This window comes from Vulpes vulpes, chromosome 11, assembly GCF_048418805.1.
Source record: "Vulpes vulpes isolate BD-2025 chromosome 11, VulVul3, whole genome shotgun sequence".
Classification (NCBI taxonomy): domain Eukaryota; kingdom Metazoa; phylum Chordata; class Mammalia; order Carnivora; family Canidae; genus Vulpes; species Vulpes vulpes.
Window position 1 is genome coordinate 5,700,795 of NC_132790.1, and position 17,978 is coordinate 5,718,772.

A 17,978-nucleotide genomic window follows, 5' to 3' on the forward strand; every position below is an offset into this window, starting at 1 on the left:
CGTGTTGACTGTATTTTCTGTAGATGAATCCCACGTTGCTTATGATCTTCAATAATAAAAGAGACTGACTGTGCTTCAGGCTTTAAGGATAATGAGAACCAGAGCTACATGATGCTACAGAATTTTTGAAAGTGTTTATAGGAGTTAGGCATCCACGTCATTTAGCTCTTTGGAAGAATCCCTTCAAACTGTTGTCCATGAACCAGCTGCAGGAGAATTCCCTGGAGTGCTCATTAAAAATGCAGATTTTTCACACCAGAGTTTCTAAATCAGACTATGCTGGGAGTGAAGCCTGAAAATCTGTGTTTTATTAAGAAATCCAGGTGATGGATGCCTGGGTGGCTCAGTGGTCGAGCGTCTGCCTTCGGCTCGGGGCATGATCCTGGGTCCTGGGATCGAGTCCCACATGGGGCTCCCTGCAGGGAGCCTGCTTCTCCCTCTGCCTGTGTCTCTACCTCTCTCTGTGTGTCTCTCATGAATAAATAAATAAATAAATAAATAAATAAATAAATAAATAAATAAAAAAAATATTTTAAAAAAGAAAAAAAAAATCCAGGTGATAATTTTTTTGTATGCTAAGGCTTGCAAAAAAGCCCACAAAACGTTCATATCCAAATTTATCTAACATGCGTGTCTTCTTTTCCAATAATTTCTTGAAAGTATGATGCAGGAAGTTTATTTTCTATGAATTTAACTTTCATCCCTCACTCTCTCCATTTGAAGAGTTTTAAAATACTGCATTTCTAGATAGGCCATTGAGACATGAATTTTAACCATTTTATAGCTCCGCATTTCTCAGTCTCTACTCTACTGATATTTCGGGATGGATAATTTTTGTTGTGAGACGCTGTCCTGTGCATTATGTGTCTAGTGGCACCTATCACCTTTCCGCATTAGAAGCCAGTAGTGTTTGCCCCCAAGTTGTAACAACTAAAAATGTCTACAAAAATTGCCACATTTCCCTTGGGGAACAAAATCACCCACCAGCAGAACCGAATCAGTCATGAACTATTTGTCGAGCACTCAATAGAGTTAGACCTAAACCTAGTAAGTGCTTCTTCAACTTGCTAGACACCATGAAAACACTTCACATGCCATAAAATCCACTTCACAACCAAATGAGATGGATATTTTTCATACATCCATTTTATAGACGAAGAAACTAAGCCCAAGACAAGTGAAATCACTTGTACGTGTTGTTCATCAGTTCCGAGTAGAAGAGCCTTGGCTCCAATCTATTCTCTCTGACTCCAAAGCCAGTGGGTTTTACCACTAGGGTCTTCATCTGACTATGCACACGTGCAGTTAGTAATGTGTTTCGGAATTCTAACTGTAAATTTATGTAAATTTAACTAATAGTCTTCACAAAGCTACTCGAACTCATCCTACTATTCCTGAAATAAAACACCAACAGGTCACTCTTAAAGTTTATTTTCCACCCTTGCCCTGAATTAGTGTTTCTAATTATGCCATTTTGTGACATGTCTAAATGCTTCCTACTTTTAAGCTCCTAAATTCTTTTACTTATCCCTTTTTCATTATTAGTTGCTATTGGATCATAGAAATGCATTGACTTTTCTTCTATTTAAGAATAAATCCATCGTAGGGCACCTGGATGGATCAGTCCATTAAGCATCTGCCTTTGGCTTAGGTCATGATCTCCGTTCCTGGGACTGAGCCGCACATCTAGCTCCCTGCTCAGTGGGGAGTCTGCTTCCCCCTCTGCCTCTCCTCCCTCTCTTCATGCTCCCCCTCTCTCTTTCTCTCCAATGAATAAATAAAATCCTTTTTTTAAAAAAAAGAATGAAATCCATGGGATTTTTCAGAACCTCATCTTTTTAAAATTTCATATCATTGTTATCCAAGTCAATATCCAAGTAATTAAAATTCTGATTATCAAAATTCTTGCTCAGTACAGGAAGCCTTCAAGCTTTCTCTTGCTGTGCTACACACAGCCAAAATTAAAGCAGCCGCTTCATTCAACATTCATTTATGCATTCACACTCCAATTCTTTGTGAGACTATATTTAGAGTAGGGTACTGTGCTGAGGAAGAAAAGGGAGCTAAAGCTTACAAAGCGCTTACTATACTCACTCCACCTACCTTAATTCATTTAATCCTCACAACTACTCTCTGAGCCGCACATTCTTCTCATTTTACAAATAAGAAACCGGAGACAATGATTGTGCAAGACACAAGCAAGCATTAAGTGGAGACTGGAATCCAGGGCTCTCTGACATGAAAATCTGTGCTCTGTCATTGGTACGATGCTATTAGGCACTTAGTAGAAAAGATAGGATGGCCCTTGGTGTGGTAGGGGAAAGGAAGGGAAAGACAAGTAGCAAGAAATAACTTAAGCCAAAGGTCATAACAGAAGTACAAGTGAAAAGCAAGGGAGGAAAAGACCCAATCCAGCTGGAGTGACCAAGTAGTGAGCCCTTCACAGGAAGTATTTTCACACTGGGCCTTGGAAGATGAATGTTAAAAGGAAGAAGTAAGAACTTCCAAAAAGAGGAAATGGATCAGCAAAGGTTCAAACAGTGCAAGAGATTTCATTCTATGTCAGAAACTAGGTCAGTATTTAAAATGGCTGGACATGGTGGTCCCTGTACCCTGAGTAGGAGAAGTAAGACCACCAAGAGTGAGATTATGAACAAGGAAGGTGTGAGGAAGACTTGAGGAAATACAGATTGAACGAGGGGAAGAGCAGAGTCTGGAAGTCCATGGCACCCAGGAGATGATGCAATTTAGAGTGATCGTAGAAGATAAACAATGATTAAGCCTTCTGAATGAAGTAAGCATGAAGCTTACTAGGATTAAGGGGAGAGGGAACTGTGAGGCCAGTGCGACAGAAGGTGATCAAGAGCCATGTAAATTTAGGCAAGATGATGGTTTACAGAGGAGCAAGGTGCCAAAGTCACCAACGGTGGTAGAGGGGGAGAAAGTAACATAATTATGGTACAGAAATTTTTATAGGACCCAAGCTCTGTTCCTTAATAACTATGTGACTTGAAAATTAGTGAACTTCTCTAGGCTTCTGATTCCTTGCCTATAAGACGGCAGAGTCACATAATGGTCAAGAGCATGGCTTCTAAGACGAGACTGCCTGGCCTCAAAGTTCATTTCTGTCATCTATTACCCGAATGATCTTGAGTAGTTTGTTTAACTAACTACACTTCATTACTTGCCAACAAAATGAGGATTTTTTTTTTATAAATTTATTTTTTATTGGTGTTCAATTTGCCAACATGTAGAATAACACCCAGTGCTCATCCCGTCAAGTGCCCACCTCAGTGCCCGTCACCCAGTCACCTCCACTCCCCACCCACCTCCCCTTCCACCACCCCTAGTTCGTTCAAAATGAGGATATTAACAGAACCTACATGTTATTACAAGTAAAGCACCCAGAAGAACACCTGGCATACATTTAAGGAGCGTTAGGATCTGTACAATGATGATAAATTCATGTATTACATGTCATAGGGTTGCTGTGAGGCTAAAAATAATACACTTGAAAATACACGTAAAAATAAATCCATAAATGTGAGCCAGTCAGGTAGAAATAATACTAAATCACCAGTGGTTACTGGAAGTGTTAGTGTGTGTCAGTCCCTGTTCTAGATTCTCATTTTAAAGTAACGATAGGATCAGTTTGCTGTAGGATTGCAGCTACTGCTGTAATTATTTCATAGAATAAGTACAAGTGAGTTTAAATAGCTTGCTACAGTCACATAAATATAAGTGGAGAAGTATGGTTTGCATTTACTCAGGCTGGATGTAGATCCTAGACACATTCCGCTAAGCTCTCCTCTACTGTCGCAGCAGCAGAACTAGTACTCACACAGTGCCAGCAGCAGCAGGTAAAATGGCAACAATTTGGGAAGACAAAAACAAGTTGGATAATGGATGATAGCAGTGAGGAGTGAAAGAGGATTCTACTCCTGCCCTATGTTTCAAAGTAGTCAAACTGAGGAGCTTATTTAGGGAAGGTTTGGTCTCCTTATCAGCCAAGTCTAGGTTTCAAAAGAGAAATGGAAGAAATAGAACTAAGTATGGAGTAGGAGTCCCAGAATACAAAATAGTTCAGCATGGTGATTTTTCAGATTTCACCCTTCATGATCATCGCCTTCAAGGGTTTGTCCAAACACTGCTGGGTGCCAGAGCTTCTGGTTCAGTAGGTTTGTGTCAGGACCTGAGAATCTGCAGTTCTAACTAGGTCCCAGGTGACACTGATGTTACTTTTCCTGACTTGAGAATCATGGGCTTAGCAGTATTATGCTAGATTTTCCCCCCAAGACAGCATGAAAAGGGCAGGGCTGGGGCAGGGCTGGGGACAGACCTAAAATGGACAGAGGTAGACACCACTGCAAGAGGGAGTTTACCCTTATTTATAGAGGGGAGGGGCAAGAATGGTACGGAAACACCTGCTAACAGGGGCGATATCCTTTACAAAACAAATTGTCATTTGATGGTTGAAACAAGACCAAAGTGAAGTTCTCTGGCCTCTTTTGGATGGAGCGCCCTCACTGCCCGAACCGACTGAGCAGCTGCTGTATTTCTCCTGGGGACATAGAAACAGCACAACATAATATTAAGAATAAAAGCTGTGGTTACGGTGTGTGAATTCAAATTCCAACTCTGATTTCCTTCTAGGTATAATGTTGGGCAAGCTGTTATTAAGTTCACTAAGCCTCACTTTTTCCATTTGTAAAATAGAAGCAGTAAGTTTTCATACTTCAAAGGACTATCACGAAGATTAAACAGATTAGTTATGAAAAGGGACAGTGTCTGGTTCAGTGTAAATGGTTTATAAATATCAGCTATCACTATACAGGAATTTCCCAACATTCCTTAGAGTTTTCAGAGAATTCTTCTTCTTTGCCCTTTTTTTTTTTTTCCCAGAGTGCTTTTGTCCTGGTTAAATAGTACTGTTTCTGCAACAATGGATTCAGAGTTGTTTCGTGTCATCTTGAAATCCTATCAGCCTAAAGTGCATGAAGACATAGAGAAAAAATTCTATCTCCCAGTCCGAAGGCCTACAGAGTGGATTGCACTGCATCGGGCTCCCAATCTGTGCCTCAATAGACAATCTAAAATATCTGGCGGGAAACAAAATATATATATATTTTTACATGGACAGGCATCATCCAAATGAATTATATGTGTCTTGGTAATAGCTTTGCCTCCACCCTTATCCCTAATACCTACCCCCCGCCACACACACACACACACATACACGTACACCTCTTTTTTCAGCTAATCACGTCTCTCAGATACTCCTCAAGCACTGTAGATTGCTTTTATAAGACTTAATTCAAGACATCACATATTCCCCTAACCCTGCATTGTTTGTGCCCCTTGGGGAACACAGTCTGGGTCTTTATTTCATGTTTTCAAACCCCATGTTGCTATCAGAATGCTTTATACATGACATGCTCTTAGGAAATGGCTACCCAGTTACTTTTGTTCGAAGACTTTAAAACAGAAGGCAAAAAATAAAAAATAAAAAATAAAAAAATAAAACAGAAGGCAATGATAACTTCCCTTTCTGAGGTATATGTAGGTGATAACAGATCTTTCTACTTTGAACCTTTGTTATCCCAATTTCTTTTTCAATCAACTGATCATTTCTTTGTTCTTGAGCTTTTAGTAGAGATGAACTGCTGTTCTGGGTATCCTAAAAATCCTGGGAAGCTGAGTTACTCTCATAGAATAACTGTAGGATGGAGGCTATGGACTAGACTTTAGAGTATTCTTGTGGATATTTATCAAATCCTCACTTGAGATAGTTGCTGAGTTCAAGTACGTGGCCCAGTCTGGCCTCATCCTTGTCTTCCCAACAACACTGTAGAATCTTCTGAAACCGACTGCCATTTACATTCTCTGTTTATCACAGCATCCTCATCAGCCTTTGAAACCACTGTCACTAAAGCTCTGCTTTCAAAATTAAATTAGGCGGTAATGCTTCAGAGATGACATATTGTCCTCTTAAAGAATCCCACCATTTATCAATATTTAATGTCATCATGTATATTGTATTATGCTTGACAGTCATTCGTTTCGTTTGGCCTGATGTCAACCAAAACAAACAAACAAACAAACATACGCATCGAATATATTTTTGATATCGCAACAGAAGGAAATAGATTGTATACCAAGAAATATTTAATATTCTTGCGAATTTCATTATCTCTAGCCCTGGTTTCAACACTGACACACAATTGCATTTCATAGCACTGCTGCCCTGAAAGCAATCTCTACCATAATAGGTTTCCAAGTTTATTCTGATTGGAAGGCTTGTCTAAAAACCAGAATCGTGAAAAAATGTTTTAAATTATTCCACAGCCATGTTCTTCCCTATGAGCCTAGCCTAGCACTAAATAATACAGTGAATTTTTTTAAGAAACTGTAAAATAAATGTTTTAAAGAACACACGCTAAAGTTTTTTTTTTTAATAGGAGAAATGAGTTTTTTTAAAAAAAGGAGAAATGTGTTTAATAAATAAGCACATCCTTTGAAATCAGATATACTGGGGCTGATACTCCAGCTTTTCCTATTATCAGCTAGTGATCTTTGGGAAAATAACTGCTATTTTGCCTTCAGTTCTCTCATCAATAAAACAAGTGTTAAGAACGTCTGCCTTACAGAGTATTTATGAAGAAGAAAGATGACGTATGTAAAAAGTTTAGTGATAACATATATTTAGTCTTGTAAATGAATCTGTCTAATTTCATCTGTCTCCTGAAATGGGGAACTAAGGCAATTACAAAAACAATTTACAACTCATATCCTCTCTCTTCCCACCCCAATACAAATGTGCTCTTTAGGGAGAGGTAGAAATGTTATCCCTGAATGATCTACTTCACATTGATTGAAAAGCTTTCTGATACTCACTCACCCCTCTCCACTGTGCCTGGTTAGAGTAGCTCTTCTATGTTTCCATTCAGTTGAGCTGGCTTTGTTTTTCCCCATTTTGATCTAAAAGCTAGATTTCTAAACTCTTTTTAACTACAGAGAAGGAGAAGGCTGTCCTTTACTCCATCATATAAATTAAGTAATCATGTCACTGCTTGACTTCAATAGAACTAAGAAGAGCATCAATGCTGCTTTTTAGGTTCATTTTTACTATCTTAATTGTCTTTTGAAATTTCACTGTGGATTTCCTCAGGTACATTTTCAATGTTTCTCAATAGGCCGAATGCTAAATTTAATGGCAGACAAATAATAAAGTAGTTTGAGAATGTTTTCATGAATGCTGATTTAGAATAGAAATTTAAGACTCTATTCAATATAAGTAACCAATTGCACATTTGTAAAATTAAGCTGACTTCTGGTTTATATTCTGGGTTTTGTGTTGTTGTTTGTTTTATAACTCATGTCAGTTAAGAAGCTCACTTATGGTCTGATCCACCACTTATTCCAAGTAAAGGTGAATAATGTATAGGTAAATTGAAAAATATTATACTTTACATTTAAAAAAAAGATTTTCTAGAAACAAATCTCCCCAAGTAAATATTTGCCTATTTTTAATATATATATATATATTTACTTTCTAAATTATAAATCTAAGTTCTCTAAAATATAAGGCAGTGTTTATATCAGCATGTATAACATCAGGCAATATATTCATATCAGCACCACATATAAAAATAAACCATCAATGAAAATTCTGGCTGAATTACACAAAATTTTTCAGCAATAAAGTAAACTAAACCATTTCTTTCACTGAATAATCAAGCCATGTAGTTATTAATTAAATAAATTTTGCCAAACTTGAAGTCCCCCAGAGTAAGCTGTATCTCTACAGCAATGATATTTCTTTTCGCCTAATGTCCTTCTCCTTATAACTGGCAGCTAGAGTTCCACCTGAAAAACCCACATGTATAAATATAAGTCAGAGATGAGTGTCAGTAATTGCACCAGGGGGAAAAAAAGGCAAAAAAAAAAAAAAAAAACATGCAAACTAAATGTGAAAAATCTTAACATTTCAAATGCCTTAGGAAGAGGATGAAAAACTGATGGGTGTTCTCCATTTCTCAGGGAACATCATAATCTCTGTGAAATAGAATAAGGGCCATTTGCTTATTAAGATTGCTTTTCAAAATGATAAACCACTTGAAAGCTACTTAAAATTGTTGTTTTCCTCATGATTTCTCCTGCAGCAAATGAAATACTAAAATGAATTCAATTTGCTTATTTTCAAGTTAAAACCTAATTTCAACTTGTTTTTCCTCTACTTGTTACTCTCTCTCTCTCTCTCTCTCTCTCTCTGTTCTTGTCTTCCAGTGTGAAATTACTATATTCTCTTACGTAGAGTGACTTCAAGAACAGGGGTGTGTGTATGTGTGTGTAGGTGTGGTAGGAGGCTCTATATTACTAAACAGATTCCCAAAAGGGAGAAGCATATAGTGTCCCTGCTTCAGAAATGTTTGGAAAAGCAGATGTAATTGCTGAAAACCTGCATCGCACCCTGACTTATGATTAACATTCGGTGTGGTCCAGGGTGAGTTAGCTGTGAAATTCTCAGTCGTATTATTTCTCTATGACCCGGAACCACGAACACCCTCAGCTACCAAGCCCACCCCAAAAGGCTTTGCCTGCTGGAGGTGACAGGAACACTGGTGACCTGTCACTTCTGCAGATGATATTCATTTTCCCCAAATCAATCAAACCATTTCCATTTGGACGATGGCTTGTCACTTAACAGGGAACTAGTGTTCCTCACCCCAGGTGTGGCACTAATCCTGTCCTAGAGGGTCTGTAGGAATAGACTGATGCAGGCTGTTTAATCTATTTAATCTAATCAAATCAGGGCTCAGGCGCCTCCCTTTGTCACATCTGATGCCCCATTCCCATATTTTAAAAGGAAAACACAGGCACAAGCCAGCCCTCTGGGTCCCTTGGTACATCATTAAGTTGTAAAAATGACTTCATCACTCATGACAGAGAAATTAGACAGCCCCAACAGTGGCATATGGCAGCGGGAGAATCATTGTACCAGCTGCCCACCTGACTCTCTCCTCCCTCAGAATCACGTCCCCCCCCCCCCCCCCAAGGCTGCCTCTGCACTGCAGTAGTTGGATGTGGCGGCCGCAGGGGAAGCCAGAGCTAGTAAAGGGTGAGAGGAGAGGAGGATGGAAGGAAAGAAGCTCCTGTCAGCAAACCACGTGCAAGCCCTTGGGGACCCCTCCCCCTCTCAATCCATTTATTCATCTTGTGGAAAGGGTATTTTCTTTTGTTGGAAAAAAGGAAGGTCTCTTCCGCACAGTCCCAGACACCTAAGGCATAGAACCCACAATGAGGAGGCGGTGAGATATCCGATAGGCTGCCAGATGAGTGAAACAGTCACCTCTGGCCCTACAGGACTGGATGGTGAGAAACCATTTCCACCGCAGCAGGAAGGTGGTCTCTTGCCGCAGCTTTCTGTTCCCAGTCTGAATTATTTTCTCAGACAAAAGGAATTTGCAAATGTTTCTCACTGGAAGGGTTAAGGAACCTCTGCTTGAGATAGATGCTGCAATGGATAAGTAAATGAGCGACAGATAATAGATAGATGATAGATAGATTGATAGATAGATGATAGATAGAGATAATGTTTGCATTTGTGTTTAGTAATGTCACTTAAGAATTCATTTCCAAAGCTTATTCCAATAAATAAAGTGCATCTTCATTGTTTTATTTCTGTGAAGGGAAGGGAATAACACCAAAAAAAAAAAAAATGTTCCTTTCTGGGCTTAAAATATGAAGATGTTATGTTTAAAATATCTTCATCCCTCTCTTTCTGAAAAAATCCCTCTGACAGGAGAATTTTTCAGAATCAGGAAGGCCAGAGTATTTACCTAAAGTATACTTCATTTCATTTTTATAAATGCAAAGTCACATTACTTGTTTTAAAATCCATGCATTTGAATTTATTGCTTTTTTTAAAAGTATAAACTACTTTCTCTCTCTCTCTCTCTCTCTCTCTCTCTCTCTCTCTCTCTCTCTCTCTCATGATGGTGGTATGAATTGAGTTGTATCTATCAAAATCCCAAGGAAGAATTTCTTCTTCTTCTTCTTCTTTTATTTTTTTTTTTGAATTTCTTCTTTTTTGCAGATAAAAGGTCTGAACCACCCCAACTACCTACCCACCCACACCCCTGCCCAGTGATGCTCAAATCTCTGAAATCTTGCAGGAGACCACACTAGTAGGTTGGGAGAAAAAGTTCTAAATGCCACATTTTCTCCTGTAGAAAAATCACACTATATGTTTAAGCCATTATCATGTTTGGGTTTTTGTGTCTTGTAGAGAAGGGAACAGAATCATTCCTGAAGCCGAATCATTTGGGAGTCCCTGCCTACACACACACAAAATACAGTATGTTTCTCCTGCCACCAAAACCGAAGGATCCCATGGGCCAGCTAAAGGCTTCTCTTTCTAATTCTTGGATTTTTGTCCTGGATTTGGGGCATGATGGATTGTAGGCACTCATTGAGAGAGCAGATGGTTCAGCTCGCTGCTAGAAAGTGAACTTCGCCGTGAAGCACGTAGTTTCAGGCAGAGATATTAAATTTCAGTGTAGAGATAACCTGAGGTCATGCATTACTGGATATCTGAGTTTTGGTGCCAATCTCTTTGTGATCTTGGGCAAGTCACCACCTCCCTGACTCTCTAGTTCCTTTCCTGATCCCTAAGTGAGAAGATTGGATTAGATGAACCTTATCTTTCTCTAATAGGGACTTTTTTTTTTTTTTTTTTTTTTTGTTAGCTGAAGTTCACCACGTGCTACAGACACATGGGCTCCTCAATCTCTTATGCAAATAAAGAACTCTTTCTTTTTGTTTTACTTTAGCAAAAATCAAGTTAGAAACCCAAGAAATACCCGAAAAGACAAAATGCGGTACCAGCAATTAAACCCTTTTTAAATTAATGAGAGGAGTAGAGGGAAATAAACTATGACTTTCAACAGGGAAGTCTAATCTCAAACTTAAAATGGATTTCTCTAAGTGTTTTTCTGGTGCCTGACTAGAATTCAAAGACTGAAAGCACTGAATCACTAGCACTCTCTTTACCCTTGGCTAAAAAGCTTTGCTAAGACAGTCCTTCAAATGAGACTTAAGGCCTTTGTTATTATTTTGAACAATAATGTGTAAATAATGTGTATGGGAAAATAATGTTCAAGCTAGAAATCCGATTTGCATTTTTTAATCACAGTAGAAATAATCCTTTTGTATTACTAATACCAAAGACCAACTTAAACATAAGGAATATTGAATGGCCTCAAGACGTTATTCATTCTTTCATTTTTTTTCTGAATTTAGGACCTTATTAATAATAAATGATAACAGCCAATAACCAATGAGGGCCAGGCACTTGTAAGAACTTCACATGTATTCTCTTATTTAGCTGCCATGATACTCATATCAAATAGGTAGTTTGATTAGTCCCCTCTTCCAGAAACATAAACTGAAGTTCAGAGGAGTTAAATAATGTTTTATAGCATTCAGTGATTAAGTACTACATTCAAGAGTCTGAATCCACATGGTTGGTCTTTAGAACCTGTCTCTTAGACACTCTGCTCTAGGCTCTTTTTAAAAAGCCCAAATGCTTTGTTGGGGGTGTTCATTTTATTTATTCAACAAATACCTGTCTTGGGCCAGGCTCCCTATGATGCTAGGGTACAACCATGAAAACAGCGTAGATACAACCACCTGCTCTCAAGGAGCTTACACTTAATTGGACAAAACAAAAAGATAAATAATTAAAATTCTGATGTGACAGCTGGCAAGAAGTGCCTGTGAAAAACTAAATCAGCATTGGCAGATCAAGGAAGCATGAGCAGAATGGGGAAAATTTTTAAATAGGGTTTATATAATATTGCCACCTAGACAGAAGGAAGAATAGTCTTGTGAAGACAATATAGTCCATTAAAAACGTAAGGTTGACCAAATATCCTTTGGTAAATCTGGCCATCTTTCGTTAGGCCTTTTGCAAAAATTCTGTTGTTTCTCCTGTTAAGTACTTGCCTAGGTCCCTCATCAGTCTAAATGCAAGGTAAAAATAATCCTTAGCTATTTCACATGTGTAATTATCTGGATTACTATTATAAGCCCATTGTCCGGTCCTGTTTAAAGACAAATTGATCTGCCCCAACACATTGTTATCACTGGAGTAAATCTGTTCTCATCTAAAAAACACTGCAGATTTTGTCAGGAATCTTCCTTGACTCCTCATCCCAAAGCCCTCCAGGGAGGTAACTAAATTCTCCTGCTCACAAAATGCAATAGCCCTTTAAGAAAAGACAAAGGAAAAAATGATGCAAAGGTCCTCCTCTGGGACTGAGATTTCTCTCCCCGTGACTCCCCATTTTTTTTTCTCTCAATGAGGAGGAAAACAAGAATACTCAAAATCCGACCAGAAAAGGGACCAAGGATCTGTATTCTGACCAAGGGTTCAGCTGCTTTTGCTGAAAGCATAAAATAGAGAAGCCACATCGTTGCCAATGGTTTTTCATTGAGACACTAGCCAGGAGGTGTATCCAGGAGCCCTTCTCTCTAGAGGAGCAGTCTCCACACACCTCAGTTCCTCTACTCCGCTTCCTCCCATACCTGTGATGGCAAACACTTTCCAAAGTGAGCTTTTTTTTACACCTAGAGGGAAAGGAATCTGTCCCTGGTACCCCACCCAAGGGAAATATTGTTCTATGATTAGATGATCTACAGGGAGAAGTTTATTTGAATGGGCGCACAATATTTGCAGGTGGAAAACTGGTCTTGTATGTTGCTTTTAGTTTTTGAAAACCAATCGTAATGGGAAATACATAACTTTCAAACCAATTCTAAAAATCTCTCAGATTTTATGTTTAGAACTTTATCAAGTTCTAAGATAAAATTCTAGATAGCATACATAGGGCTATTTGGATATTTACCAACATGTTAACAATAAGGTCTCTGTATAATTTATGATTTTTATTATATTCTATTTTTATATATTTTTCTTAGGATATGATACTTTCATCATGACAAAAGGGAATATTATATATTTCTCAAACCTGTCTTCACAGGAGGCTTCAACTGTATTTGTAATGTTTTGTTATATTCTTTTAAATGAGGCAAATATGTCAACGCGCTAAGATCTGATAAGGAAGTTAGTCTATATTTTCTATATGTTGTCATATTTTATAATAGATTGTAGTTTTCTCAGTCTTAGAGAACACAAGACATTGAAAACATTAAGGTTCCCTCTCTTGAATATTTGTATAAAGGTAAGGTGAATTCAGACCCAAATATGACTTCTAAAGTTCACACTTTTTTCCTTTAAGGAAAATCTACCAAATATATCAGAACCTGAGTTAGCATCAGTCTTTATTAAACATAATACAAATGATAGAGAGGAGCTTGCTTTTTTTTTTTTTTTAAGCCAGGAAAACCTGTTTACTGACCTCCTAGTGTTACAAAGAGGGAAAAGCTGGGGCATCCCTGGTGTTTTTTCCTGGCAGGAAAATGTTAGCATTTTAACAATTGGCAAGCTGAGGGTTTTGACTGGAAAAAAAAAAACAAAAAAAAAACAAAACCTTAAAGGCACAGCCATTATCCTTTCTTTTTTTTTTTTTTTTTTTTACTTGTCTTTTTTTTTTTTAATTAATTTTTATTGGTGTTCAATTTACCAACATACAGAAAAACACCCCTTTCATTTCACATTACATAGTTTCCTATATCATTTTTTTGTGTGTGTTTGAATTGTTGCTTGTTTTCCCCTGAAGCGAAAATAGTTCATATACATATATCTGGACTATCTTTCTGGGAAGTTTATTTTGTTTTAGAAAAGAATTTGAAGGGAAAAAAACTCAACTCGACCTTATGCCTTAGGGATATGACAGCCAAAAGTGTAACATGTTCATTACCAGGACTATTTAAGGAAATATTTCCCTTTATTTGAGTTATCCCATCCATAGAATTGGCTTCTCTAAAGAGTTTAATGATTTTCATTTTAAGCTAACTCCTTTTTTTTTTTTAAAAGAATAGTTTGTCTCCTGTTGGCTCTGAGTACAAACCATCATGATGTCAGGGGAAAGATGGTATTCAAAAGGCACCGTTCCTAATCTTTTACTCTCTTCTTTTGTCATTTTGAAGGACTGTCTAAAAATCCTGGCCCAAGGATTCTGAAGCCTAAAATAAACTTGCAAGAATTCTTCCCTGGGCTTTGGACAGGAGAGGGCGGAAACATCTTGAGCAGGAAGTCACCGCTGGTGAAAGGGATCCTAGATGACAAAAGCCACTGAAAGAGGCCTCCTCGGAGATTTTACTGAGAAATGAGGAGGGACCAGTTTACAAAAAGCAAAGAGGAGAGAGGTGCCCAGGTCAAGATCCCTTCCCCGGAAAATCCGGCTTTGGAGGGGGCGAGGGAGGTGAAGTCACAGGTACAAAGTCCGAAGAAAGACCCCAAGTCCTCTGGGGGGGGGGGTCTCTATGAAGCAACACTTGAAAAGAGGAGTGCGGGCATTCTGTCTCAGTTTTATCCTTCAGACTTAAGGAAGATTAATTTAGTTTTATTTATCTTCATATACACAGAGTGAAGCAAATGCAGCTGCCCCTCCTCCTGCAGTGGCCAGGTGTGCTCCTAGAGCTGCGCACCCCCTGCGTCCTCACGCCCCCTACTCCGGGGGTGTCTCCGCAGGTGACCCCGGCGGCTTTCCCGGAGCTTTGCTGGGACCTGGGCTGCGGGGCTGGAGGCCTCAGGTTGCCTCGGGGTCGGGCCCCGCCCCCGCCCCACCCACTGGCTCAGCAGCAGGTGGACTCGCCCCGCCCGCGCCGCTGAGATCCCGCTGCCCCCCTGGAAGCGCGTCCTCCAGACCCCGAGCACCGAGCACCGTGCAGGCGGCTCCGGGGCCCGCGTCCGAGGAGCCGGGGCCGGAGGGATGCTCTGGCCAGAGCCGCAGGTGTCACCCCCGCCCCCCCAGCCGCGCACCCCGGCGCCCCTGTGCACGCAGCCCCGCGGCCCGTCTGGCTCCTCCCCGCGCCCTGGGGGCCTGACTCTGCGAGGAGGCACCTGCCAGTGCGGGCCCCGCGGGGAGTCCCTGCCCGCCCCTCCCGAGGCGCCAGCCCGAGCGCCCTTACCTGTTGGCCGCCAGCCGAGACGCGATGTAGCCGCCCGGGATCTGGGTGATGATGTAGCCCCAAAAGAAGGACCCGTGGATCATCCCCACGGTTTCCGGGTCCCAGTTGAATTTGGCTTTCTGGGGGGGAGGGGAGGAGAGGGAAAGAGCATCGTCAGTGCTCGGGCCGCAGACCCCAGGCGGGGCCCTGGCGCCCCGGGGTGCCCCCCGCGCTCCCCAGGTGGGGGTGGCCGACTTTTCGTTTTCTAACAGAATTGAACGTAGACCTCCTTGCAGAGGGAGACACGCTGCTTTGAACTGCTTGTTGGAAACGTCTGGCAGTTAAGGAGGGAGCTGGGCCCTGGCCTTGCCCCCCCCCCAGCTCCCCCCTCCCCATCAGGCGGGTGCGATCACCCCGAGGCAGGAGCCTCCCCTCTGAGCTCCAGGTGTGGAGGTTAGGGCCCTCCGGGGAGACAGTCGCCTGCGGGCTGCGGGCTGCGGGCTGCGGCGGGGACCCCTGAGCCCGGGTCCCTTTGGCTAAGGCCCGCCAGCACTAAGGCAGCAGCTGAGGTCGTTTCCAGAATGAAATCAAGCAGGGCGATGCTGAGAAAGGGACGTGGGGCCCTTGGGACGGAAGGTGAGGACGTCGGAGGAGCCAGAGGAAAAAGCATCGTCCCTGCAGATTGGGGACGCGCGCAGGCCGCAGAGACCCGGGTCGCCCGGGGACCTGGCAGAGGGTGGGCGGCCAGTGGGGACGGGAAGGTCCGGGGGGGCCCTACAGTGTCCGAAGCCCAAGGCCTGACCACCCCCCCCCCGCCAGCCCGCGCCCCCTGGAGAGAACCTTCGCTGCCGGCGCCCCAAAGGCCCAGGAGCGCTGAGCTCGCCTGGGCAGCTGAGGAGCGGGTTGCTCCCTTTGATTCCTATTTTGAAACCAAACGCACTTTGCAGGGGGGGGGGGTGTCTCCTCGGCCCCGGCCGTCCCAGAACCACCCCCCTCCTCCCTGCACCCTGGCTCTGCCCTGCTGCAGCTCGCCCGCCCCGAGCGGGGAGCGAGCCCCACAGGTGTCGGTGGCTCCGAGGTCAGAGTCTCCTGTCCCCAGGCCCCTCCGCACAGCCATCAGGAGGGGGCGGGCCTGGGACCCCGGTGGCCCGCTCCTCCAAGCCCTTAGGCTTCCCGTTGGTTTGATTTTGGATTTGTTTCGTTTTTTTTTTGTTTTTTTTTGTTTTTTTTTTAATTACTGGGAATGTTTGGCCGGAATTGGAGGACACCAGAGGGACCCCATCATCACTGACACGCAGCCCTCCTCCTGCGAGTGACCGGAAAAGATTCCGATTGACATTCAGCGGACGTTAATTAGGCGACTTCTCGTATGAAGTCATTCTTCAGAAGGGAAAAAAATATATATATAGGGAGCTCGATGCTGTTTTGCACCTGGCAGGTGCGCAGAGGAAGGCCCGGGGAGCGGAAGCGCAGAGGGAGCGACTCGGCCCCCAGGTGGGTCCCTGTCCTAGGAGGGCGGCGCCGGCGGGGGCGGTGGGGACGCTGGGGCTCAGGCGGGTGCCGGGCTGCCCACCTCCTTGATGACCTTGCCCCCGCGGTGGATGGTGCTGTTGTTGACCATGTCCACGATGGCCACGCCCAGGTTGCAGCGGATGCCGAAGGAGATGCAGAAGCCCAGGCCGCTCATGATGGCGATGATGTAGCGGCGCGGCAGGCCGAAGCAGGTGCAGTCGCACAGCGGAGCCTTCTTCTCCGGCACCTCGAGGGGCTTCCCATCCTCCGTCAGCTCGATGGTCTCCCCGGTGTCCTGCTTCTTCTCCAGCACCCTGCGCGGCAGAGCGGGGGGGGGGGGGCAAGGATGCGCGGGTTAGGCACCCCGACGCCCAGCACCTGGCAGGGTCCTCCTTCGGGGCTTGGGGTGCCAGGGCGCCACGCGGCTTCGGGACCTCCCCGGCTCTCCAGCCTCCTGCCAGGCCCCCTCCTTGCACGTCTTCAACTTTAACACCACCTGGCTGGGGGCGCCCCCCCCCCCCCCGCCCCATTGCCTCGGGATCCGTCCCGCAGCGCCTGCATTCGCCCACACAGGCCTAACTCTCCCGCGGGGTCTGTAGCTTGTGGGGAAACGGGGAGCGGCGCCAGGTGGGCCCCGGGGTGGACGCCCCCCGCCCGCAGCGCCTCGCCCCCCAGCGAAGGCGGCTGGACCCCGGGGCCCTTGGTGCCCCGCAGGCTGCAGCTGTCCGGGTTAGGGACGCGCGCCCCGCCCCGCCCCGCCCCGCAGCTGGGCCCGACCCCGAGGGACCCTGCGCCTTGCTCCAGGCCCGGTGCCGCCCGACGTCCGCCCTCCCGTCACCTGCCTTACTTCCCTCTCCCCGTTCCTCGAGTTTGAAACAAAGGCCTCCGCAGCATATGGCCGACACCTAAGCTTCCCGCTGCCAGAACATGAATAATTAATTATTCACAATCTTGCGTCATTACTATCTCGGTTACAAACAGCGAAAAATGTCACGGGCAGGTTTCCAAAGGCGTCAAATGCGACTCCCCAGACACACAAACGTGCCCCCCAAAATCGACTCTGGTAAGGCGTTCCACCAAAGTACATGCTTTGTTTTGTGGTTGTTGTTGGTTTTTTTTATCTTTCTTTCTTTTTAATTTGCATAGTGTTTCACAAGATTTCTGCCGTCTAATTCAGTGCCTTTTAGGGTTTCGTCCTTGAGGGAAGGGGGAGGGGAGGAGGAGAAAGCGGGGTGATGGAGTGGTTTGACTAAAAGCTGAGGGTGCTGCTCTAGTTCACAATATAGCCGTGAAATCGTGAAATGTCTACTAAAAAAGAAGAAGAAGAGAATCAATGCGAAGAGGACAGTCATCGTGGACTCTTGAGACGGATACTTCCGATATTTAAACAA

General features: G+C 43.4%; 1 protein-coding gene across 1 annotated transcript in view; it reads right to left on the reverse strand.

Moving 5' to 3' along the window:
- The window catches only part of SLC17A6 (solute carrier family 17 member 6), a 41,334-nt gene that overhangs the window by 20,666 nt on the left and 2,690 nt on the right, over positions 1–17,978 (reverse strand). Inside the window, exons 2-3 of the mRNA XM_072725386.1 lie at positions 16,649–16,901; positions 15,097–15,215 (exon numbers count right to left, since the gene is read on the reverse strand). Of these exons, the coding sequence (XP_072581487.1) occupies positions 15,097–15,215; positions 16,649–16,901 (372 nt within the window). The remainder of the gene's footprint in view (positions 1–15,096; positions 15,216–16,648; positions 16,902–17,978) is intronic.